At 39.8% G+C, this 24,821-nt stretch overlaps 3 protein-coding genes across 3 annotated transcripts; 2 read left to right on the forward strand and 1 right to left on the reverse strand.

Moving 5' to 3' along the window:
- The first annotated feature begins 3,479 nt into the window (after window positions 1-3,479).
- cfap418 (cilia and flagella associated protein 418) lies at window positions 3,480-10,046 on the forward strand. The gene is made up of 6 exons (XM_084052687.1): window positions 3,480-3,644; window positions 4,295-4,367; window positions 5,128-5,192; window positions 5,628-5,693; window positions 6,138-6,233; window positions 9,348-10,046. The coding sequence occupies exons 1-6, from the start codon at window positions 3,505-3,507 to the stop codon at window positions 9,505-9,507; spliced, it is 600 nt and encodes a 199-aa protein (XP_083908813.1). The 5' UTR covers window positions 3,480-3,504; the 3' UTR covers window positions 9,508-10,046.
- A 2,606-nt stretch (window positions 10,047-12,652) lies between these two features.
- wdr73 (WD repeat domain 73) lies at window positions 12,653-17,516 on the forward strand. Its single transcript, XM_084052950.1, has 8 exons — window positions 12,653-12,778; window positions 13,390-13,457; window positions 13,581-13,666; window positions 13,802-13,890; window positions 14,005-14,069; window positions 14,762-14,923; window positions 16,653-17,024; window positions 17,270-17,516. The coding sequence occupies exons 1-8, from the start codon at window positions 12,720-12,722 to the stop codon at window positions 17,506-17,508; spliced, it is 1,140 nt and encodes a 379-aa protein (XP_083909076.1). The 5' UTR covers window positions 12,653-12,719; the 3' UTR covers window positions 17,509-17,516.
- Window positions 17,517-17,526: 10 nt separating this feature from the next.
- On the reverse strand, window positions 17,527-22,414 carry sri (sorcin). Its single transcript, XM_084052951.1, has 8 exons — window positions 21,913-22,414; window positions 20,891-20,965; window positions 19,905-19,974; window positions 19,560-19,603; window positions 19,084-19,231; window positions 18,470-18,583; window positions 18,103-18,161; window positions 17,527-17,965 (listed from the first exon to the last, which is right to left on the reverse strand). The coding sequence occupies exons 1-8, from the start codon at window positions 21,970-21,972 to the stop codon at window positions 17,939-17,941; spliced, it is 597 nt and encodes a 198-aa protein (XP_083909077.1). The 5' UTR covers window positions 21,973-22,414; the 3' UTR covers window positions 17,527-17,938.
- Window positions 22,415-24,821: the final 2,407 nt, after the last annotated feature.

Genomic DNA, 24,821 nt, shown 5'->3' on the forward strand with positions numbered 1-24,821 from the left:
TGGGGGCTAAATCTTTTCTAAAGGGTCCATAGAGGTCAAATCAATCGTAAAAACATACTTGCCAAAGGATGGTCACAGAACCTCACTTTCGGACCCTACTATAAAACAGCATGCTTACACTAAAATGCTTATATATCCAGACTTATAAGGGTTACTGGCATAAACTTGGTACCTGAAGAAAGCTAAGACTTGGGGGATTCCAATGTTGGTGTCCAACACTGTACAGTTATTACCAAATTGCTGTAGTATTCCTGCAAACACTGAAGAAATGTCATTTTTGTATCCTCGCCTATACAAAGATTACAGTTAGACAGTCAAAAACACCCTGTTACTCTCATGGTTGCACCCCAGCTATATTCCTACTTTCTTCCCCCATAAGTGCAGATGTTCTGTGCAAAGTTTCATGTCAGTAGAATAAAGAATGTGGGTTTAGCACCTGTTTTTTTGGAAAGAGGTCCTGGCGCTGGCGGCCATGTTGAATTTCTCAATTTTGAGGCCTTAATTGACATTTTTGCGCTGGGTATACAGCAGATTTGGATTCAGCACCCCTTAATACCCCTAGAAATGTTGTATACCAAAAATAAACACGAAATGCCTTCAGCATTTTATACAAGCACATTTTCTGAAATTCTGCCTAGTCTAATGTAACTGCCTTGCTTATGTTGTTTTATTGGAAATGTAAAACAAATAGACTTAGTACAGTAATGCTCTTGGTGAATGTTTATTTGTTAAATGACCAGATTATGTGAAAGTAGTGAAAGTGTTTTTGTCTTTTCTCTTTGTAAAGGTTTCAACCTAATTACTGCTAAGGGTTACTATAGTCAATACAATCAACAGAAGATGAGAGAAGTTGCCTTTTTGAGGTAACCTCACAATTTCCCTCCGTTTTTCACGTTTGAGCATGAGGCTTCAGATAATTCCCAAATAACTTGATAGTATTATTACTTTCCTATATCTTCACTGTATGTTACTGCTGGCATCAGGTCATTGTTTTATTTTTGTGTATTTGTTGTTTAGTGACTGACGTATGTCTCTTGGGGGCGCTCTATGTGTGTTCTATGTGTTGTAAGTTTCCAATTAGGTGTCACTTGTTACAGCTGTGTGTTTTTTGTAATCAAGATTTGTTTGTGACATATGTGCTGGAGAAGAGGGCAGCAGCACTCATTCCACTGTAAGAGAGCAGAAGGAGAGTTTAACAGAAAGAAAGAAATTAAAGTAAAATAGAAGAAAGTGAAATAAAAGAATGTAAAGAAGAGAAAAGCAAAGGTTTTGCAGAAAGACTGAAGTATCCAAGTCGACCCCACCCCCATTCGTGTGCAAGCAGGCAAAGTGGTCAGTAATTGTTGTGAGTCTAAATGTGAAAGTCATGTATATTATTGTGAATTTCAGAATGCCCAAGTTGATGTTTTGTTTTTTGTCTTTTCTGTATGTATTGTCAGTTCTACGTTGTTTTGAAGTGAATACATAAAAGATAAAATACAATACTGTCATAGATCTCGTCTTGATCCAAGGCTAATACGAATGACTTTTAGACTTTTGCAATGGATGGGTTACTCCACATTGTACCACCGTACATAGATATATTACACTGTCTGTGACTAATGTATCATTTCTGTTTTTCGTTTAAAATGCCTTTATTTTGTTGTATTTTATTTTGAAAGTGACTTTTAGTTGCTGATTGATAACGCCATCAGTACTAGTCAGACTCAGAACATGCCGTGGGACGGGTCGGGGACGAGTTTTCAGCAGCAGCAGCAGAGCAGAGCTCTTGCATATAAAGAAATGTGAAAATGGTTCATTAAACATCCTCGTCGGAACGTGTGCAAGGTATGTAATTATTTGATTTTGCCATTATTTTGTTGGCATCTTTTTTGTTGAGTAGCTGTTTATATGAGGCACATGCTGCTATCTAATTGACACTAATTAAGGTATGAGTTTTGCAAATCTGCGGTAGTACAGAAGGCCATGGAAATGCGCTGTGTTTTAATTGTGTATTGTATTATTTACAACTGTAATGTAGTTTAATTTGTTTGTTTTATTTTCTCTGAAGCTCTTAGTTTTATGCAAGTTAAAATTGATCAGATAAATCTAATCATAGTAAATCTCAGTAAAATAACTATCGGTCAAGTCTTGGTCTTGGTGACAACCATTGGGCTGGGAGTGGGTAGGCGGTACTATGCTACACACAAGTGTTAATACCGGTGGGTTTCTCCTCTTGTCCTAAAGAGATATATTGAGTCTTGACAACGATTCCTGAGAATTCTCTCCTAAAGTTGCAGGCAGAAGTAGGCTACCGTTGGATTGAGGCGTTGTTCCGTTCCTTGTATTACCCCCTATCGGTCATGGTGTCGTATGCAAATGCAACACATAACAAAAAGTCGTAAAATGGCCTTAATTACAATAACTCATGAATTCCCCAAAACGCATTGTATAGCAAATGACAAGTTAACAAGGATACTGAAACATACACCCCGAGGCATGCTGTGATATTTAAAATTTTACTGGGTAAGATATAATATTATGAAGTTGTCGTGGCCGAGTGGTTAAGGCGATGGACTAGAAATCCATTGGGATCTTCCCGCGCAGGTTCGAATCCTGCCGACAACGATTCACTTTTTTTTTCTTTCTATTAATTGTCTCACATGGTTAGAAAGAAACATAACTAAATTCAAACCTTAGCGAGAACATTTGACTAACATGGTGCTTTGTTTTATAGATGTTTACAATAAAATGTGTGACCATTGTATCGGTTCCAGCCTGCTATGAATGTACAGGCTTCGTTTCTTGGCTCAGCTTTTGTCAAGAAGTCTTATTCATGCTACTAGATAAGCATTTGCTAAAGGAGTCAATTGCCATATGGGACTTATAGTATTATTTTATTTAGAATGCCACCCTGATGGTGTGCGCTACTACTGTATGGCTACTGGTCAACAGCGACCTCTAGAGGCTCAGACCACCAGTTTCTGTCACAACCATGTCTGTCTCGTCCAGTGTTGCCATGTTCGCTTATTATAAGCCACTTTGGGCTTCTTTTTCTGTAAAGTTGCTTGTAAATATTGGTGGTTGCAGTTTTTTTGGGCTTGTTGCCTAATGTTGTTTAAACCAGTGGCTCTCAAACATTTTCATGGCAAGGACCCCCATATTAATATGTATTTGTCCTCGGACCAGTCACCAGACCGCCCCTCCCCCCCCCCCCCCCCCCCCCCCATCTGAAAATATTTTGTGCCAGGGAAGATGTGTGTTGTTAAAATGTTTCCAAATTACCTTTTTTTTTTAATGTTGTGAGCTTGTAGATATGCTATTTTCAAACAGCCGTAGCCTAGTCGCTTCTTTTGGGCGCTTTTACTGTACTGTTACTTGTTTTCATAGACCTGGTTGCTTATTCCTCTCGCAGAATCTGGTAACAGTGGTCTCGTCGCTACCTAGCAACGAACAGGATGCGTGCTTGCTTAGCACAGTGTGCTCTCACGTTAGCTAGCTAGCGCTAGCAAGGACACCAACACTATGGATGACGACTTGGACGACCTGCTTGATGAAGTTGAATCAAAGTTTTGTCATGACGTTTCCATCAGACCTCCAGCTCACACGGATCCTGTTAAATCTGTGAAATGCGATAAAGAAAGCGAAGGGGAGAGAACACACAGGCATGTTTTATACAACATTGGCTAACGTTAGCTAGCAGATCGACACTATGAGTAGTAGCTCATTTCGAATTATAAAGTTAATTTTGAATATCCTGTCTTGTCTTACTTCAGCGTTTACAAACATTGCCAACATAAACAAACATTACAGCCCCCATGTAAATTAAATACAGTTTAAATGTATGATCATGAGTATCTGTTGTCAAATAGTTGTCATAGAGCGCTTTCTTCTAGATAGAATGAAAACATGTCGTGATGAAGCCTTCATGGCTCTAGCATGCTAGGTTTACAGGTGTAAACACGTGGGTGAAATTACATTTTGTGCAAGGGACAAATGAACAAAAGCTATCTACATAATACACATGGCATATCCATCCGGTACAGTATGTACTAGGCTACATGAGGTTAGAGCTGTTCGACATAAGGTGCTCCAACATAGCGGTTATACTGTTCATCAAGTTAGAGGTGGTGCAAAAATAATATCAGAGCTAGTATAATAACATCACCTTGAAGGAGCATGTCAAATTTAAATGAGAAGAACCTGCATGCCTATTGGACTATAGCTAAGCTAATATATTCATATACACCATAACCTGATATAATAAAGTAATGACATGGACTTGTGTTTTCCTGTTGTGCCTTAAACATCCTAGAAGTGACACCGAAGATATTGATGCACTACTAGAAGAGCTATTAGACGAGGAATATGACTCCTCTCATCCAAAGGTGAGTCTGAGCAAAACCTACATAGGGCCATTGGATGAGCGGTGGTGTGCACTTGACTCCAATAAGAAGGTTCAGTTATTTGCTGTACAGGTAGCATAAACAGGCAGCAAACATCAAGCACTCCAATTAATTAAGTTGTGTATAGGAGCCTCACATTATACTGATTATAGCAACGGCTGCCATTGTCAAGGTAATATGACAAGTCACAAAATGCTGTCCCATTTCTATTTTTCTACATTTTAAGAACCTTGCACCCTCTTGCACTCAACGCATTTATGCTGAGCTGAACTCACATGTGTTAACTGAAGTCTGGGGATTCAGTCAGTGCTGTGGGCAACTGGACATTGAGATTGTACAACAAAATAAATATATTTTGGGCCACAAGGCCTTCGTCAGGTTTGAAGTTGAGACCTGAAACGTTGACCCCTAATAACGTTTTCTCCTAGTAAAATACAGTACCATGTGAGAATGTGTGGAGTTTTCTGTACTTTTCATCCTAGATGATTTTCAACCCAGCACCTTTTTAAGATGTGCGTGTGACTGACTACGAGACATATTTTCATACAGATGAGGTATCTACCATACAAAGAGTTCAAATGCACTCAACATAGCTGAATTTCTGGCATAATAGGTCAGTTTTCTTCAGCTTAGTGTTTTGCTTCAGATTTATGCACTTGCGTAGATCTAGATTAATGTTACTCAGATTTCACACATGTTGGTATATTTTATTAACATGATGAATTTTCCTAAACTTTTTCAGACTGGGCAGCTGTCAAAAGGGCCAGAGACAGGCAAGAAGCCCTTGCCTCAAATAGGAGGGAGAAAGTAAGTTATTGGTTCAATCAGTCCCAGACTAGTGCTAACTGCCATTATCTCTCAAGGTCTTGACTTTATATAGTCAGTCTACCTTCATCAAGATGACCACCCAGGCTTCATCTGTAGGCAATGTCACCATTGGCAATTACAGATGACGTTATTCTTCTGTTACCTAAAATGAAATTCCCAATATGGAAAGTCTTTATAAAAGTATGACTTTTATTTATGGCAAATAATTGTTTACAGTGCTTTAGTGTTTTTATACTTTGGTTTTAAATCTCTTAAATATACATATTCCTTTCTGGGGAAAAAAAGAAAAAGAGTGGGAGAAAAAGCTAATACTTTATTGTATCATTTTTCAGGGGCAATTCTTTATATCATAAACTTTAAAAACAGTCAGTAATAATTTGTTGTCATGCAATATGCTGTCCTTTGTGAATACAGATGCTGTCCAGTTTTTCTTGGAGGAAGCTCCATCACAAACGGCATTGGAACGGCTATATCAAAAAGGTGCTCAGATTAATTGTATTTTCAATTTCCACAATCACATTTCTCAGCACCAGCTGTCTTACTTTCAATATTCCTCTGCTTGAGGAGTGCCTATATCCAAAGTGCTTTACATGCATACACCGACAGCGGAGGAAACCATGCAAGGTACTAACCTGCTCGTCAGGAGCAGTTAGGGGTTAAACTTAAACATACAGGAGGAGGAGGAGCCGAGAACCTGGAACCCTCCGATTCCTGAGAGACCGTTCTTTTTATGCACTTAATTTTAACTGTCAAACGTATGTCTGAAGCTTAGCTTATGATGCCTCAAAAGTGTGAAACCAGCTTTAATGTCATTTCACCTTCTAGTGTTCAAAATATAAGAAACTCTCATAATCACCCCCCCTCCTCAAACTCATGTACTCACAGACATTGTAATGGAAAATGAAAATGAATCTATGTTAACAGGTCATGCAACCAGTTGAGGTGCACATCCTGTGACTTCCGCGTTCTTTTATTTGATGACTATGCATGGGACGCCTCCTGTGATTACCTGTTCCTGAGGTGAGTCTCATGAGCATCAGAGTTTAAGTGCTCGAGTGATGCAGTTGTATACTACAATTGGCTGTGTTCAGTGGAGGGAAGGCAGAGAGAGAGAGAGAGAGATGTGTGTGTTTATATACAGCAGTGGGAGGAATTATTTGGCATTATAATGACAACATTGGGGAGAAAATAGGTTAAAAATAATTGGCTACTCAAAATGTATTAAAATAAATGAAAGCCCAGAGTCCTAGGTCAAAGATCACTTTTATGTGCTGTGCCTGACCATATTATGAACAGGCAAATTAAATCATATTCCCCAGTTAGTATTTATAATAGTATTTATCTTTTTTTAAACATTATTTGAGTGTATCATTTGAAGATATACTGTAGCAGACTGCCTTGCAGAAATGAAAATACACCAGTTGCATGATTCTTTTTTTATTTGGCCAGAGGGTGGCAGTATTGAACCTTGGAACTAAATTTGTCACATGCATATGAACCCCACATCCTCACTCCACCCTTTTATTCCTTTGCTAAACACAAATATCCACTACCAGCCATTCTAATCCAATAACGGCATGGTATGTGGATCATATTGAGGTTAAAAGGATAACCATCTACCTTAGGGAAATGATCTTTCCCTAAGAGGACTGACCGTGGGTCCGTGGGTAGCTACTGGGACGTAAGTCGGGGCTTGATCAACCCCGGCTGGGTCACCTGGGCGAGGGTGTATGTTGTTGCGAGACCCGAAACACCCTATGACCCCAGGCTACAACACTGATGATACGTCCCAGGTGCATCCATGTGATGTTTTCTTTATAGATAAAACATTAAAAAAAAATGCATGGAGGTATTAACTTGGCCTACTGACAGTGTGCACATTAGGTGGCACTCATCGGTCCAGCGGTTTGCGAGATAAGCTCTGGACAAACGTCTTCAGAACCACACTGATCTTATATGTCACTGCTGTCAGAGAGAAACGCAGAACTAGAGTTTCAGCTTTTTCTCACTTGAGGTATGATTTGTTTTGTTTTGTTAAATGTCGTAGCCCGTGGGGTGTTGAAACCTGTGTACAATGGGTTTATATAGACTGATAACATGAACATCAAATATCTCAATATTTAATCAAGCAACTTCAGAACTGCCTGGGGTACACACAAAAGCCAGAGTAGATGTTAAAAATGACACCATAAGTGTTTTAAAGTGAAATGCCCTCTATAGCTCATTGTACGACAAATGGCGAAAATAGGTGATCTACAGGCTCACAATCTTGTGAGTTTATAGATCTGCTATTTTCAACTCACCTCAGTCACCACTTCACCATGGGTACTCCGCCCTTCTCCAGTTTTGAAAACATCAAACGTCTATCGCCACACGCCATCCACATTGACTGCCCTTCACACCTGTTCACCCTACAAGTCTAAAAAGGCCCACTAGCAGAAACTAGACTAGAGGCTATTCTGCTCCTTACACTCAACAGGAAAATGTGTCCGAAGTTGTGCACTAGAGGAAAGTAATGCCATCCTGCAATCTACTATTTTGGTCTGAGGATGGCACCAAAGGAAAAGGCATGTGGTCTATAGAATAGTTAGGGTTAATCTTCCAGGTAGCCCTCAGCAAGTTCCATGGCAACCTGCCCATTACATTTAAGGTAATTTGTGTGCAAGTGGTAAGTTTAGCCTGAGGGTGGCACTGCAAGTAAGGCCATGGGGTCACCAAAATCAGTAGGATTAATCCTTGCTGAGCAAATTAGGTTTCCCATCAGATTTTGAGATATTGTGTGTGCTATTGGAGATTTTCTGGCCTAAGGGTGTCTCTTGAGAAAAGGCCATTTTGTGGCCAAAATCAGCAGAGACCCTCTGGGGAGCATCTATCTATAGATTCCACGAAGCTCTGTGTTTAATGTGATTGAGTATGTCTGTATTTGCATTTCTCAAGAACCGCTCAACCAATCGCCTTTACATTGTGTGTGTATTGCTGACGTCCTAAGGAAGTGTTGTGTCGAGTATGAAGTCGGTCGGATCAGCAGTTGTCCAGAACTAGCGAGTCATGGCGTTGGATGTAACTTGAGGTGTTTGTCCGCCTATGCATGGCCACACAATTAAACTCACTATACTGCAGTCTTTCACAAAGAAGTAAAAGTGGGAAGTGTGACATTTTAACACTAAGTATGTTTGGTGGAGAGCCACCTTAACAGGAAGTCACATGTCTTCATGTCTCACTAGACATGAAGACCACAGTGCTTCTGTTTCCATTTTGTATTCACATACAGGTTTTGGGAGGTAGAAAGCTTAATTCCTGGTGACATGTTGTCACTTGTTACACTAATATGAGCTGGCAGGCCACCATGATTATAACAAAGAACATTCTCACAGCAGAGATGTACAAAGACTTGGAGGAGTGGGAGTTTCATCAACACCCGGCACTTGTTTGATGATCACCTTACTTTTACATAAAATCACAGGAACAAGATGGCAACACCGGCGTATGGCCGCAGCTGTGCTAGCTACCTGTAGTCCTATAGTCTTTTTATTCTTTTAACCCTTTTAACCTTTCTTACGCTAAAGAATACCGTAAGTTAAAGAATACATGAATAGACTATTAGACTTGTAGATTCTATTGGGTGCAGATTATTGTATTTTGCCAAACCTTTTTGTGTGTTCCTACATTTGTCTGCCCTCTGATTGACCACACGTAAAGGACTGACAATCAAATAAAATGGAACGAATGGGTCTACCTTGAACCAGAATTGGAAAAACTCTGAATGCAATTCTATGAATGCAGTGATGGTGCCATGGTTACCATGGAACATTTCAGATGTTAGCCTTTATTTATTTGGGACCACAATGGAAACAAGTCAACAGGACTTTTTTGTGTTATCCTTTTAGCCTAAATATCTATCTGTACCTTGTGCTGTTTACATTTCTGTCTAATAAAGTATTCAATCAAACAATCAATCAATTCCCTGCAGAGGTCACTCAATAACCTAAGGGGAAATGGGTTACAGTATATTGAATGCAAACCAAAATATATCTTTAGCCAGCTCCACACTAAAGAAGTTTATGTACATCCATATTGTCCTTGCTTTCTTGCTTGCTTTCTATGACTGACTGACCTACTGATTGTCCTTTCCAGAAACAACATGCCAGACAGTCAGAAGCTGAGGGCCAAATTGAAGAGGAAAAGAGGGACACGGGCATATGCCTGTCAATGCAGCTGGTTCTCATCTGAAGATTTAGCAGACGTGAGGGACCAGACACAGCTTAAATGGGTGTGTGGCACACATGATACCTGAACAGTGGACAGACAATTCTTGGGATGTGGACGGTCTCTGTCTCTCTCTCGTTCTTCTCTTAAACTCACCAAAGATTTCAACACTTTTATAGTCTCAACACTGTTCAAACGACCAAAATGTTATGGTTTTGAAATCTAAATATTTTCTCTTAAGAAAGCATTCAGTGTATGATGCTCTGTTACACAACACAATGTTGTTTGTGACAGTAGGCTGCATTGTGAGACCTACAAATGATGTGATGTAATTGTCCGTTAGTACTATTCAAGTACAGTAACCACCTACAGTATGTCGAAGCCAGACTTAGATGTTAATGGTTTCTTACTTCCACAACACTTACTGAAGGCGTAAGCAATCTGTGCTGAATAGCCGATGTTGAATTCAGAACAGAATATATTCATGTCTGAAATTTTTATATCGTTAAATATGTTTTGATTTGTCAGAAAGTATTTATATTGAGTACCTATGTGTGTACAGTATATTATTGGGATCTTTCCATTGATTATTTCTCTTGACTCAGTGAATAAAGAAGTTGTTCCAGATCCTATCTCATTGTGTATTAGAATGCAAAAAGTTGTATTGTCCTTGGACGACTAAAGGCGCACATAGATAATGATTAAAACTTCAACAGGAGAAAGTAAAGAGGCTGCAAACTGGAGCTATCATAGCTATTGTTCAACCATCTACTGTCCAACTATTAGATGCTGTTCTGTTGGTAAATGTTTGACAAAGTATAACGGCTAAAACAGCTGGTCCTGATATTTAACAGACTTGTAAATCACAAACTTGCCATTAGAGATTCCAGTAAAATATGGCGGCTAAACAACAAGCTATGTTCTGTTAAGTCAGTGTGGTAAAAGGTAAGTGTAGCCCACTTACCTGAGGGAAGACCCCACTTACCTATGGGAGACCCAATTTGTGTATCCTTAACTTGTCTGTGAACTATCCATCTTTAAAATATTGCAATCTTATGCAAATTATAAATTAATTGAGATTCAAGCAGCTTTTAAAATGTGATGGCCACCCCAGCAGCATGCTGTATGGTAACCTTTCTTTTTGGTTTATTCATTTAGTTTATATTTATTTTCAGTATTAAATTATACATACAAACAAACATGTGACTATTTGGTTAAGATCAGTTGTGCTGTTACGTTCAGTTTTTGTTCAGTTTAAGTTGTTCTCATTTATTTTGGGCCCACATTTTGTAATTTTTAAAACATTTTTTGACAAAAAAAGGAAACGAAAAGAGAAAAAAATAACATTATTTTAAACAAACACCGAATTCTCCCTGTGTCTCTTGCCGACCAACTCAGTCCCTGACAATGCTCATGGGCTTGCGTATAGTATGTGTGCACGCATGCATACATACAGTACAGTAGTACATGTCTGCCTGTAAGTGTGTACATGCGTGCACATGCATTCATGTTGGCGATGAGGCTATTCCAACTGTCCAAGAAACCTGCAAGCCTAGGTCAATGCTATGATGCCTCTTTCAAAGACAATGAAAGGAAGGATGTTGCTAGTGGCCTGGAGCACATGTACAGAACCATATGCTTCCTGGCAAGTTGAAGCTCTCGTACATGCAGGTCTCAAAGGTGGAAAAGCTGGAGAGACTGATCAGTGATCAGAGATCCATTGTCAATGATATAAGAGTGCTCCTCTCTTGAACAGCAGGAAGGACAGAATAGCTTGAAGATTGCTGAGGTGGAGGAGAATGTCAACTGCCAGTGTGATGAAGGCAGCAGCATCATACGGTGTAGTAGGAATGTATTTTCGCCCTCATCTTGGCTGGGAGAGAAAAAGGGCACCTGGATTTTAACCGTTTTTACAGTTCACTTTAGACTGATGCTAGGTTCTTGGTTGACCTATGGTCCTATATTACTGAGGCACTACACTGTCTCTATGCATTTGATGCACAGTATGTGTTTACCTGGCTTATTGTAAATCGCTCTGGATTAAGAGTGTCTGCTAAATGCCTAAATTGTAAATCGGTTCTGTTTTGCAAACCATACAGTATGGTACTGCACAGGCTTATGAAACTGCTTTTTTTTTCACTTTATGGGAGAAAACTGAAGACAAAAGATTAAAAAAAGAGAAGTATGACTAAGTTACAGAAGTGGTCAATGTTATCACCAACTTCATGTTATGGGTGGACTGGATACAAAAGTCAGCCCGGGAATATTAATTGCAGCGGCCCGCATTTGTTATTTTAAAAAGAATAATAAGTAGTGAAAGCTCATCTGTCAATCAAATAAATACAAATAAATACAATAAAATGAATACAAATGAAAGGGCCGTTTTACAAACCAGTATTGTACTGCACATATTTTGATACTAGGCCTACTTGCCTTTTTTCACGTTATGGGAGGAAACTGATTACAAAAAGATTAAAAAAAATAAGAGAGAAGTGACCAAGTTACAGAAGTGGTACATTTTATCAATGTTGAAATTTGCGGACCAGTAGATCATATCTCACACTAAATATAAACGGTGGTAAATAGCAGTAAAACCAAGAAGATAGAAGGAGGCATGGCTGGTACAGTATCAATAGTGCGCAGCAAATGTGTAGCAAATATTCAGATGTATTGAAAAACTTTTGAAAAAATTTGTGACAACACTAAAAGCAAATGTATGAAAAATGTCCACTGAAAAAAAAAAAACGTTATATCATAGGCTACTTATCATAATTATTATTGTATGTTAAATGGACTGATTGTAAAAAAAAATGTTTTTGTCTGTATGGCCATGCAAATGTTCTTTATAATGTAGTCCCACACACCGTTAGGCTGCCCGATTTGCAGCTGGAATTAGTACAGAGCACTTGTAGTAGGTTTATTGCACCCAGAATGTGTATTTATTCACCATAGAAAATACAAAAAGGGACATGAAGACCATCCATGTAGCTCTTTCACCCTCAACACCTGGACTCCAGTCAACTTGCAAGTGGCAGCCCTTTATGCTCAGCTACACACCGGATCCAATCTGTCTCTTTTCAGACATTCTCTACAAAGTCACTGCCCCCCCTCTTTAACACAATCATCATTTTAGTGCAGTGCCTAAAAATACAATAGTAATCATGCCACTCCGGTACAATAGGTGGCGGTATAGATATTGGTTTGTTGTTCTACAGAACCGCCTCGAGTTTACATTTGGACTGGAGTTTCAAACGGTGCAGCGTGCAAGAAAGAACAGACTGAATCCACTGTTCATTTGAAATGGATGAAACTGTATTTGATGACGTCCTTGATGATTGGTTCATCGAGTCGCTCAAAACGTAAGAAATATAAAATGTTTATGATATCCTATCGGTTGAAACCATAGAGTTATAATATAGGTTGAAAGTGAAACCCCATACTTACTAAGGCTGGTCTATGTGACTTTCAAAACCTTTCCCTTGGTGTAATTTCTCTCTCTCTCTCTCTCTCTCTCTCTCTCTCTCTCTCTCTCTCTCTCTCTCTCTCTCTCTCTCTCTCATATTTTGATACTAGGCCTACTTGCCTATGCCTTTTTCACGTGGGAGGAAACTGATTACAAAAAGATAAAAAAAATAAGAGAGAAGTGACCAAGTTACAGAAGTGGTACATTTTATCATCAACCTTATGTTGAAATTTGTGGACCAGTAGATATATCTCACACTAAATATAAACGGTGGTAAATAGCAGTAAAACCAAGAAGATAGAAGGAGGCATGGCTGGTACAGTATCAATAGTGCAGCAAATGTGTAGCAAAAAATCTCTCTCTCTCTCTCTCTCTCTCTCTCTCTCTCTCTCTCTCTCTCGCCTATATATATCTATCTATCTATCGATCTTTGTATCTATCTAAGGGTATTCTATATTGTTTGCAAAGATCATAACAGATCATCATAACACCTGGCTATTCCTCCAGATACAAGGACCTGCATGTCTATCAACTGGAACATCCCACCAGGGTCATAGAATGGACATCAGAAAGAAGTGGGTAAATGACGATTACGACAGCATAACAAGATTGTTACTAATGAACTAATACAATAATTATTATCATACGAGTAGCACACCATTCTGAAGAATGAGATTGTTTTGTTTTTGTCTTTACAGCTGTATGTGTGGCAGGCTATCGGCCAACCAAAAGTGAAATTTTAGAGCTACACTTGCCTCTGAAACTCCTTGCCGATGGAAACAAGGTAATATATAGTATACTAGTATACTATACTCGGCCCCCACTTTGAGAACCGCTGATCTAAAGAGCTTAAGCTTTTTAACATTATGAATATTGCACAGTGTCACTCAGCTGCTGCCACTTTGTTGGATGTGTTCAGGGTCTCTGTGCAGATCGGGATTTCAAAGTGGTCCGTGGCGGTTTCACAGGAGGCCCTATTCACACCCTCAAACACGTCCCAGGAACAAGGTAGGAAGGGTCTCAGGGCAGTGGTCTTACATGCAGGATCTATCTACACTGTCAAATCCGCTGGGATTTAAAAGGTAACCTTTTGATATTGATATTCCCTTGTATTCATTAAAGGTGTATTGTTACCAACGATGGCCTCACCTCAAGACTGCAAGTGTGGGATATAGTGGAAGATAGTGGTAAGTGACCTTTTCAATGCACATGAAAGATAATTGGTTTGTAGTGTATTCATATCAATATGAATGAACTCATACAGAATTTCCATTGGGATTAATACAGGTCTATATCTATATGGTAAATGAAATATACTTCATTTTGTCTGGTTTTAAACTAATGACTGATTGGTTTTAACCATATTTATCCCGGGAGACAGGACAAAAACGTTGTCTCAAACAATGGACCAATGGTTCACAATCACCATGTACACACATTGTACCTCCCAGAACAAAAACATGTTTATAAACTCAAGTAGTTGGGGGTTAATAGCCTTGCTGAAAGGCACCTTGTATCCGTTAATGTGTTTACTGCTGCAACCTTTACCTTATGTACACATCTGCACCTATGTTCTGTTAACGTTTCTACTGCTGCACCTTATATACACATCTGTATTTGCTGCGACATTGTGACCTCAGGTACATACCTGTTACTTATTCGCTGCTTTTACAATGTACAGCAATGTGTGTGTGTGTGTGTGTGTGTGTGTGTGTGTGTGTGTGTGTGTGTGTGTGTGTGTGTGTGTGTGTGTGTGTGTGTGTGTGTGTGTGTGTGTGTGTGTGTGTGTGTGTGTGTATATATATTGTTTTTAAGTTAACATCAACAAATTCCTCCAACATGAATATGATTGATCCCATCCTGTCTTCTCCAATGACAGATGTGATCAGAAAGACTGGAGACATTGAGTCCAAGGCTGTAGGAGAAAGAGGCAGCAAGATTGCAGTTGGATCGATGTCAGAACCCAGTGTTCTTCATGGGTCTCAGATCAGCAACATTGAACTTACTGAACTATCCTCAGGAAAGTCTGTCTATGCACTGGGTAAGCTGTCTGGGTGGTAAATTGTTTTTGTAACGTGAAGTCTCAAATTGCGAATGTAAAATTAGAAACAATTAGGACGATGGCAGTTGGGAACGTATGCCTCTCTGGTTATGCAATACCCATTGTACCGGCTGCCGTAGTACTTGTGCACTTGGATGCCAGTTTATGATGCTACTGTAGTACTATGATCAGTATAATGTCATATTGATAACAACGGACACAGACAGATACAGTGATCTCCATATAGGGGCATAAAGGGGAATGACTCAGAGAGAGACGGACACCCGGACAAATATAGATTTGTGGAGTCTCTGTGACATACTTGCGTACAACGTGGCTGGGGGATGTACTTGTACATCAAGCCACCTCATGCTATACGGAAACAGGAGACTCTTGACTTATGGGCCACATGGCTCAGTAAAGCTACTTATTAGGGGGTCCCTGCTTAATCCCTGCTTAAAACATTGAAGACCCCTGGGTTAGACGGTTCTTGAGATGTGCGGGGACTGTCACAAACACACATACACAGATTCTGTGCATTTATAGAAGGATAGCGCAGTGCATGACTTATGTCGCAGAGTGTAAAATTATAACACCAGCTAGAAAAGAAAAAATCACACCTGTGTGAAGGTAGCGGCGCCTTTGATACATTTTGTCATCAATAAGTGTTTATAATGTGTTTATAGCCACGTGTCACGTGAAGCTTGACCAATCACTTTGTTGACGTGTCTGACCAATCAGAACGTTGACGCAAAAGCCAGGTATAGAGCCAGCTATACCTAAAGGTATAGAGCGGCTAGCGCCGCTAAACATAAACCTTGTGTATACATGTGGTACCAGAAAGATATTTATGTTTTATGAAATAATGTATACAATTTATAAGCCGTACCCAGAGTCTTTATATTGACCTTAGTGTTATTAGCAAAGCATCGTGGTCTTTTGCTGTGTAGTATGAACTGTACAGAGATGGATGTGCAGTGACTTGTCCGTTGTTTCGGAAGTACGCGTGGTCTATGTGTCCTCCCTCAAAGTGGGTTGCTTCTTGTATCAGTTGAGTGAAGCCTAGTTTCTGAAGAGATTCTGATACGTGATTGTTGGAGTTTTCACCAAGGCATATGTTGAGATCACCGCATATCAGAGTTGTTTTGATTGGGTCGATTAACCGTGTCAAATTCTGGATCGAGGATGTATGTCCAATCAGAACGTTGACGGACCTGACCAATCAGAACCTCGACGGGCCTGACCAATCAGAACGTTGACGGACCTGACCAATCAGAACCTCGACGGGCCTGACCAATCAGAACGTTGACGGACCTGACCAATCAGAACCTTGGCGGGCCTGACCAATCAGAACGTTGACGCAAAAGCCAGGTATAGAGGGCTAATATAGCGCCGCTAAAAATCACACCCAGTGTGAAGAGAGTGGTGCCTTTGAAAGTGTAACTGGTTGCATCCTTGTGTTGCAATCAGCAACAATATGTTGTCACATGACACGTGACAACATATTGTCACGTGTCACGTGAAGCTTGACCAATCAGCCGTGCTCAAACATACAGACGGACGGACGGACGGACATACGGACACACGGACAAAGTCAAATGTAGGAGTGGTTGGCACCACTCAAAAACATATATTCTGGGACAGTGGATAATGAACTTCAGATAATTTCCTCAAGAGAATATTGTTTTCAGGTTGCTATTTAATATTTGTTTGTTTTTTGTATTCATAGAAACTGACAACACAGACATACTGAGCTCCTTGCATTTGGTGAATGACCATGTGTTCCTTGCCTGCACTTGCAATGGGAACCTCTATGTTGTGGACACACGGACACCAACTGTTCCACAGCCCATACCAGCACCAGATGGGGAGGATGCTGTCCACTGGTGTATGGATGTGTCCACAGACCAGTCCTCTCCAGTCCCAGCATGCTGTAAGGTCGCACGGATGTCCTCATCCAGACAAGTTATAGTGTCTGATCTCAGGGATCTAAGAACAGCTGTCTATCAGGCCAAATTGGACCTTCAGACTGATGGCCCTATTACTGAATTCATGAATCTGTCATGGGCACCGGCGCTGGACAACTGCATTGCTGTGTCGGGTATGGAAACTATCTCTGTTTTGTAATTTTCAATCAATATTTTTCAAACTTCTGTTCATACAAAGGCACTGAATAGTACCGTAACCCAGGGTAACCCTAAATTAGGTCTAAATGGTGATTGAAAACATTTACTTGTGCATAACGGGTCATGGCAAAAACATATTGAGCACTGTTAATTGAAATGCTTGCACTTGCAACTCAACTTCACATCTGTGTATTTTAAGATGGTAATTTTCCTCTGCTAGGTTTTAACCCAGCGGTGCAGATCTATAACACTTCAACTTGGACAGCAGAGTCAACGGAAACTCAGCCACTGTTTGAGCACCGTGGTCATGTGACAGCAGTAGACTCCAAGACTTCTTTGCCTGCCTTTATCACCTGCCATGTATGGCATCCTAGTCGGCCCCGGACTGTCCTCTCTGCTGCCACAGACGGCTCTGTTCACGTGTGGGACTGGATTCATAAAACGCCACCTAACCTCTGACAGTCAAGGACCAAGACGTTCTGCATTTGCAATGTTTATTCATTTCACATCTACAGTATATTCATTCGGTCTATTATCTTGCAGCATCCAGAGACACCTTTGGTTCACGCGGTGACTGATAAAGAGCTAGAAACTCAATGTATCAAAATCACAAAAGAGTGATAATATCCTCCTGTAGTTAAGTCGACTAGTGGTTATCGTGTGGTAATACTCATGTTTGTTAATCATATTCCTCTAATACACTCATTCATAACATACAATGTGAAAATGGAATGTTACAATAACAAGTGTCATGTTTTGTTATATAAAAGCAATGACAGGCAAACATTCTGGTATAAAAAAATGTTATGGAAACATCTAAATATGCTATGTGTGTTGTTTATATGAGATGATTTAGAAGACCGTGGTCCCTTTCTTCTCATCTTGTTCTTCATGTGTTCATTGTGACCTGGATGAACTGGACGGAAGTTACAGACAGGGAGAGAAAAGGCTCAGAATGTGTATCTGCCAAAAGCAGAACCTGATGATACTTTTGTTACAATAATGAAGGTTGTGATTTTAATTGGGAATGACAACTCGGCAGGGTAAACTTACGTCATCATACTGAAATGTGGCAGCCCCTTGTCCAGCTGTGTCCCTTCTTCTGAATAAATCTGAAAAATACATTGGTCAACATACATTAAAAAGACTAACAAACAATACTCTTCTCAATAGCAGTAACCCGATGTGATGTCATGCTGTAATGTACAGTGTGCCAGTCTGTCTTGCACACAGCCTCCACAAACACTTAAAATCTTAAACATGCAGGCACAAACCATGGGAATATTTTTGCCATGCAAGGTGGGAGTTTTTTTTCCCTTAGAATTTTTAGAGACAAGGAAGTAACATTCTTTTGTTTGCTATTCATACAACATGAGATACCTCTTTAATGTCAACCCCAATTTAACCCTGGCCTACTTACCAGTCAGACTCCTGAGTTTCACACAGCAAGCCACATAATCATCAAAGGAGATCTTGCCCTGTGTACTGAAACGCTTCACGATGATATTCATGGCCTGAGGGCTTAGTCTATAGCCTAGACACCAAGACACAATAACAAATAACATTTACATTTAAGGCATATGGTTGATGCCTTATTAACAGTGACCTACATGTGGGCAACAGCACAATGAGTTTAATTCCTAATAATTAATGTGCGTTTAACCTGTAAGACGTCTTCAGAACCTGAATATGATTTGGACCTCTGGCCTTCGTCAGTGTCTACTGGTTTATTGGTAAACTAATGGGCCAGAGGGCCAAAACACGTTAATTTGTTTCACTGCTGCTATGCATTAAAATAAGCATTTAAACATTCCATCAGTGTGATGGATTTTTTTAATAATATATTTTTTAGAATATGCACCAATATGCATCCACCTTTATATGAAGAAGCCTTTCAGGTTAAACATGTTGCAAGTGTCCAGTAGTTCTCAAGTTTTCTTTGGTGCCTTATGTATTGGGACATTTGCAACCGAACATGATTTGTTTTTTGCATTTACTGGCTTCTGTATCCAGTTTGTTATAGATTGTCCATACCCATGGAGTTCACAGCATTTTGCATTTCCTGCGGATCCACAGTTCCACTGTGATCCCGATCGATGGACATGAAATGCTGCTTCCAGCCGTTCAGAACTGCCCACAGTTCCTTGAACTCATTGAAGCCCATGGTACAGGACATGTCCCGCTAGTAGAGGCCCTCAGTTAAGGATGAACTTGTGCACTAACGTGGACATATGAAATTGTTGCATTATAATTGATCTTTCATTAAGGCTATGTATAACTGCTATATAATTTGGTATTCTAAATGTATCTTATTTTCAATATGATGATGGCTATGGATAACAAAACAAAGGGCAAAGTTAAGTTTTGTTTTGTTTGTTTAACAAACAAAACACAATTTTACCTACAGTATTTGTCAACCATGTATTCTACTGAAAATAGTGACTAACAACCAGTCCTAAGAAACCTGTTGTGTCAGTCAAACTGAAGCTTCTCTGATTAGTGAAGGATACATCAAGCATGGCGATCATCAGTCTACAGGTCTCCAGGTTGAAGGCTGTTAAAAGAGAATAGAGCCAGTATAAACATTCATATATTGGTCTGAAATATTAAAATTAGGCATAGCAGGAATCCCAGATTACCAAACCACTTTAGTGAAGTTCTTGATTATCTGATCATTTTTAATTGGTGTAAGTTTGGAGCATATATACCATAGACCAAATACAGAATATAAACTAAACCAAAAAAACTATATTACTCTTTCTACGTTGTAAAATTTGTGTTTATGTTATTTATGCAATACCAGTGTGATTAGGGTTCTTAGGTTTATGTAATAATGGTGTGATAAGTGTCCTTACGTTTGTATCCGCCAGAGAAGTTGGCCTGTGTAAGGCATCTTTGCAGCTCCTCAGCGCAGATTTGTCCATCCTATTAGAATTAGAATCATAAATGGACACGGTTACAAAGCAAAAACATTGGAAAGACAAATAAGCAACTCCAACATGACTGAACAAGATCAACTGGCATAGTTAACCTAATCAGAACAGTATTGAAGTTACAATATTTCTAAATTCCACTGAGGGAAAGGAACATCCGACAGACTTCCTCCACAGACTTTGTAGCCTGGCTCCAAATTCTGGCATTAATTGAATGTTGGTTAATAGAAACTGATTATAAATTTCAGCCTGTACAGAATTCTGGCTTGTAAAAAGAAGACAGTATGTGGCAGTCAGGGTGCGGTCACACCAAACTTTAATTCTGCCTATGCGGGCAGATTCTGCCAATGCTTTTCATTGGGAACGGATCGTTTTTGTTTTAGGAAATCCTCGAATGGCAACAAACCACTCCGTTCCCATTGAAAAGCATTGGCAGAATCCGCCCGCATAGGCAGAATCTAAGTTCGGTGTGACTGCACCTTTATTGTGTGTGTGTAGCGTAAGTGATATTCTTGGGTTTAAACATGTAAAAATGTTAAAGCGCTATTTTAAGATAGTTGTTATAAAAAGTGTGTTCGATAACAGGTCTCCCCATCTCTCCAATAAACAGAAAATACATGTTCAGGTGTGTTGCCAATTTAATCCAATCAGAGAGAGTACCCATTTATCAAACAGTTTTAATTTTGTCTGTTCATTTATTTGTGCCATCACTTCCAATTTCACTTGTTTATCCATATCCTGCATTCTCTCTCCTGATTGAATAAAATTGGTATCCTGAACTGAAAATGCATTTAGATCTGGAGAGACAGGGAAACTCCTGTTACTGAACAGATACTAGCAAGGATTACGATCACAATATAGAGCTATATAAAATAACAACGTAACATGATGTTTCACAGGGCAATTACCTGTCCAGCAACAGCAGCAAAATATCCATATAGAGGATCCTGTTGTGGTTGTTGACCAGGGAAGCCTCCTCCATACTGAAAAGAGGATTGAGAAGAGAGCAGAAGAAAAAAACAGAGAAAGAATGATTGGGAGAACAACAAGTAAGATTAGTAAAATTATTGATCAGGCGAAAACTAAAAATGCATTAGTTATTGCTGCATATTTTGGGTTATTACTTCATTGCAATACAACACAACTGACAACACCCTTGTTAACAAAGTCTGTCTGTCTGTCTGTCTGTCTGTCTGTCTGTCTGTCTGTCTGTCTGTCTGTCTGTCTGTCTGTCTGTCTGTCTGTCTGTCTGTCTGTCTGTCTGTCTGTCTGTCTGTCTGTCTGTCTGTCTGTCTGTGTGTGTGTGTGTGTGTGTGTGTGTGTGTGTGTGTGTGTGTGTGTGTGTGTGTGTGTGTGTGTGTGTGTGTGTGTGTGTGTGTGTGAGACTGTGTTAGGTTGGCGGCGGCGGGGGGATAACAATAGGCATAGGGTGACGAGCCGAATAGGCTATTATGCGGGATAGCTGTCAGTGTTGCCATGTTCACTCATTATTAGGTCAGATTTTTCAGTAAAGTCCCCCCCCCCAATACAATACTTTTGTTGATAAAATGTTTTTTGAAATATTCTAAAATTACCTATTTTTATCCAAGATTTTTTTTTAAATAGCCGTAGCCTACAGTCTTCTTTTGGGCTTGTATTCATAGACTTAGTGGCTTATTTCTCTCGCAAAATCTGGCAACACTGATAGCTGTAGCTAAAAGGAAATAGAAGGCCTGCTAGGTAGAAAATAAAACATCAATCTAAAATGTGTGGATCGGGTAGTGTCTACAAAAGCCATTAAAGCAGGCTACGAAAAAGCCGGGCCTATAGCCATAATAATCTACAGTTGCCAAATCTACAGTAATTAAATCAAGTCAACTTCCTGACGCTTACAACATGGACGACAGACACATTACAACATTCATCATTCTTTTTTGTTAACAGCTCTTACCCCTCCTGGATATCCACCTTGTCCTGGCGGGGGAGCGCCGTATCCTTGATTATAAGCCATTTCTCTTTATGAAAAATGACACTGAAGTATGATTTGGTAAACTCAAACTGATTTTTGCAGTCTGCAGGTTTCTACTCTTTACGTGTGAGGAGGCGGTAGTAAAACTTATCTAGAGGGTGTGTCAGTTGTTCCGATGCAACCTATTTTGAACGGAGCTGAGCCAATGGGTAAACTGGTTATCTATTCAACTAGAAATGCGAGTTAACGCCCTAATTTATCATGGCGGATTCTTTTTCCAACTATTCGGAGGACCAGTGAAATAACAGCTCTAACCTCCTCAGCTCAGATCGTTGTTAGCGTGTATATCCTTCCAACACAGTGTACGACGTTAGGATTGGTCGTTTATGACCACCTGACTAACTTTCTACCTATCATGAAAGATCACAACACGAAATGCGACAATGACAAAGGCCTTTAGTTAGGGCTGGACCTAATGCCTCCAAGGGTTAACCGGACCCAGTGGTGGAAAGTAACTAAGGCTTAAGTAAAATTTCCGAGGTACTTCTTCCACTACTGGCCTCCGCGGATAGCCTGGTAAACCCTCCCTCCGGAAATCTCATTTCCATTTGATTTGGAAATGAGATTTCCGGAGGGAGGGTTTACCAGGCTACTCCGCGGACTCATTGGACTGTAAACCGGACCAGAGCAGATCTCTGGGCTGAATCTGAACTGCAGCCAAAGCTGTCTGACCGGAAATACAGGACGTTCTGTAGGCTGGACAATGTATACTGTGTGCTTCCTGTACTTCTGGTTTTGACAGTTTAGAGTTTAGGCAGTAGTAAGTAGTTCATTCATTCCAGGCTTTATTTCCTGAGATGGAAGAGATGAGAGGTTGCTGCTGGCATTTACATTACCAAAATCATGGCCCAAGTGTTAGGTGTAATATTTCACTCGAAATGTTAGTGTTTGAAAAATATTTAGGCCTCCTTATTGTATTCTTTTCAGTTAGGGTCACGAGAGTGATATATTCACCAAGAGCAACATTTGAAAAGCAGGTAAATGCAGTAGTAAAGCCGTTTCTGTCAGACTTTGGGTGAACACACCCTGACGCACCCATAGGGGGCGCCATTGCTAATGGTCAAAGGGTTCAGAAAATGAATGGTGGGGTCTCTCTGTCTCTCCAGCTCTTTGATAGACAGAAAATACATTTTCAGGTAGGTCACAATCATGAGAGAGTACCCATTATCAGCTTCATTTGTATAGTGTTCCAGTTGCAATTGTGCATGCTCATTTCTTTGTATCAATCACTTCCAATTTCACTTGATTAATCTGTATCCTGTCTGAGCTCTCTGTCCTGATTCGATAAAATTGGTATCCTGACCTGAAAATGCATGATTTTTGGTCAGTAAACAAAACAAAAAAAGACAAGGTTACCATAGACATCATGGGCCATCTTTTCTAATGGTATAGTATTAGGGGATTACACTTTCATCATGTGAATGCATGGCTAGGCTATTTCCTCCACTGCTTAAAGATCTTCTCATGTGTATCCAAGGAAGAACCAGAATCAGATTAATTCAATGTCACCTTAGCCTCTTGTCTTCTAGAGGAAACCCATTCACCCTCATTCTGCATGTAGAATCTACTGTGTTTCAGGGTAATAAAGAGACATGAAACAACTAAATGTCAGCCAGGATTACACAGGCATCCGTTCATGCTAAAATACAATTCAACATCCCAACAAACCTGAGTTTCCTTCAGAGATTTTAGAACACCAGCCCTGCCATGTCAACAACGGTAAGAGTAATAGTCATTAGACACATAACGACGACAGAAGAAAAAAGTGGGAAGAGAGTAAAGAGGGAGAGATGTATAGAAGAATGTGCAGTAGATCACGATAGGGAAGGATGAGAAAGCAAGAGTGACCAATCCCATGGATGAGCCCCCCATGCCAACACACAATGCCTGGCACCCAAGCTTGGGAAGTTGGATTCATTTACTCATAACATGATATGTCTGTGGTGTACCCATGTCTGTGGTGGGGAAAGACATAGCCTCTGATTCCCCATCATAGCTAACCCCCACTGGGCCAATCTCTCCAGGGTGGATGGAGGGCGGTTTGAGATGCAGTGGATTTCAGGCAACAGATGGAGAGCTAAGCTCTGTTTAGTACTGAGGTTCATGTACAGTGGTTTTTCAATGGCTGTATGCAAAGCATGTTCGCTGTGAGTCACGTTTGAATGTCTGATGATGTCATCGTTGCTTGCATGTGCTTGACTTATGAGGGGTGAAAGTGCATGAGTGCCTCGAAAACGAAAAAGAAGAGAAAATGGTTTGTGTGAAGGTTTCCTTCAGCTCACTCTATGAGAACTAAGGAAAAGGAGACATACACTACAGTGACTATAGGATTTATATAATTTAGGATTGTATGGGGAAAAGAAAAGTGCTCTTCAGACTTTGAAGGATATTATTCTTTAAGTGTAGCTCAAGTCAATCAATGGCAAGTGATTAGATATTTGTGTTCAAACACATTGTTCAGATATCAGGGTCAATAAAATATATCCATGCACAAACTTGCTTCAAATTAACCAAGTTGACTAATTACAAAATTGTTTGACACAAACTATATCACTATAGTTATTAAAAGTTACTAAATTATGAAAAACGCATAGATGTAATCTTATTGGTTTGTATTTTATTCATTTGGCTGTCTAGTACCATGCCCAATATTATCTCCATGAAAGTAGTCTTTTTTTATTCTTTGGCAGGAGCTATGTCAAGTTTAAAAGCATTTTAAAATGGACTTTTAATAGAGGTATCTTGACATTCAGAAAATGAAAGTACTGTACATGTGTAAAACAAACCCACACTGCAGTAACAGATGTCTGTCAGTGTCAGCATCATCAGGT

The sequence above is a fragment of the Gymnoscopelus microlampas genome (assembly GCF_963454915.1).
Source record: "Gymnoscopelus microlampas genome assembly, chromosome: 3".
Classification (NCBI taxonomy): domain Eukaryota; kingdom Metazoa; phylum Chordata; class Actinopteri; order Myctophiformes; family Myctophidae; genus Gymnoscopelus; species Gymnoscopelus microlampas.

What these genes read in the sequence shown, in the direction of transcription:
- sri (XM_084052951.1), bottom strand. Translation starts at nt 21,972, where the DNA reads ATGGCTTATAATCAAGGATACGGCGCTCCCCCGCCAGGACAAGGTGGA. An exon ending in AAGGTGGATATCCAGGAGGG is followed by an intron (nt 20,966 to 21,912) that starts GTAAGAGCTGTT and finishes TCCTCTTTTCAG; the next exon opens with TATGGAGGAGGCTTCCCTGG. An exon ending in TTGCTGCTGTTGCTGGACAG is followed by an intron (nt 19,975 to 20,890) that starts GTAATTGCCCTG and finishes TAATTCTAATAG; the next exon opens with GATGGACAAATCTGCGCTGA.
- wdr73 (XM_084052950.1), top strand. Translation starts at nt 12,720, where the DNA reads ATGGATGAAACTGTATTTGATGACGTCCTTGATGATTGGTTCATCGAG. An exon ending in TCCTTGCCGATGGAAACAAG is followed by an intron (nt 13,667 to 13,801) that starts GTAATATATAGT and finishes GGATGTGTTCAG; the next exon opens with GGTCTCTGTGCAGATCGGGA. An exon ending in CAACTGCATTGCTGTGTCGG is followed by an intron (nt 17,025 to 17,269) that starts GTATGGAAACTA and finishes TTCCTCTGCTAG; the next exon opens with GTTTTAACCCAGCGGTGCAG.
- cfap418 (XM_084052687.1), top strand. Translation starts at nt 3,505, where the DNA reads ATGGATGACGACTTGGACGACCTGCTTGATGAAGTTGAATCAAAGTTT. An exon ending in CCTCAAATAGGAGGGAGAAA is followed by an intron (nt 5,193 to 5,627) that starts GTAAGTTATTGG and finishes TTGTGAATACAG; the next exon opens with ATGCTGTCCAGTTTTTCTTG. An exon ending in GGAACGGCTATATCAAAAAG is followed by an intron (nt 5,694 to 6,137) that starts GTGCTCAGATTA and finishes CTATGTTAACAG; the next exon opens with GTCATGCAACCAGTTGAGGT.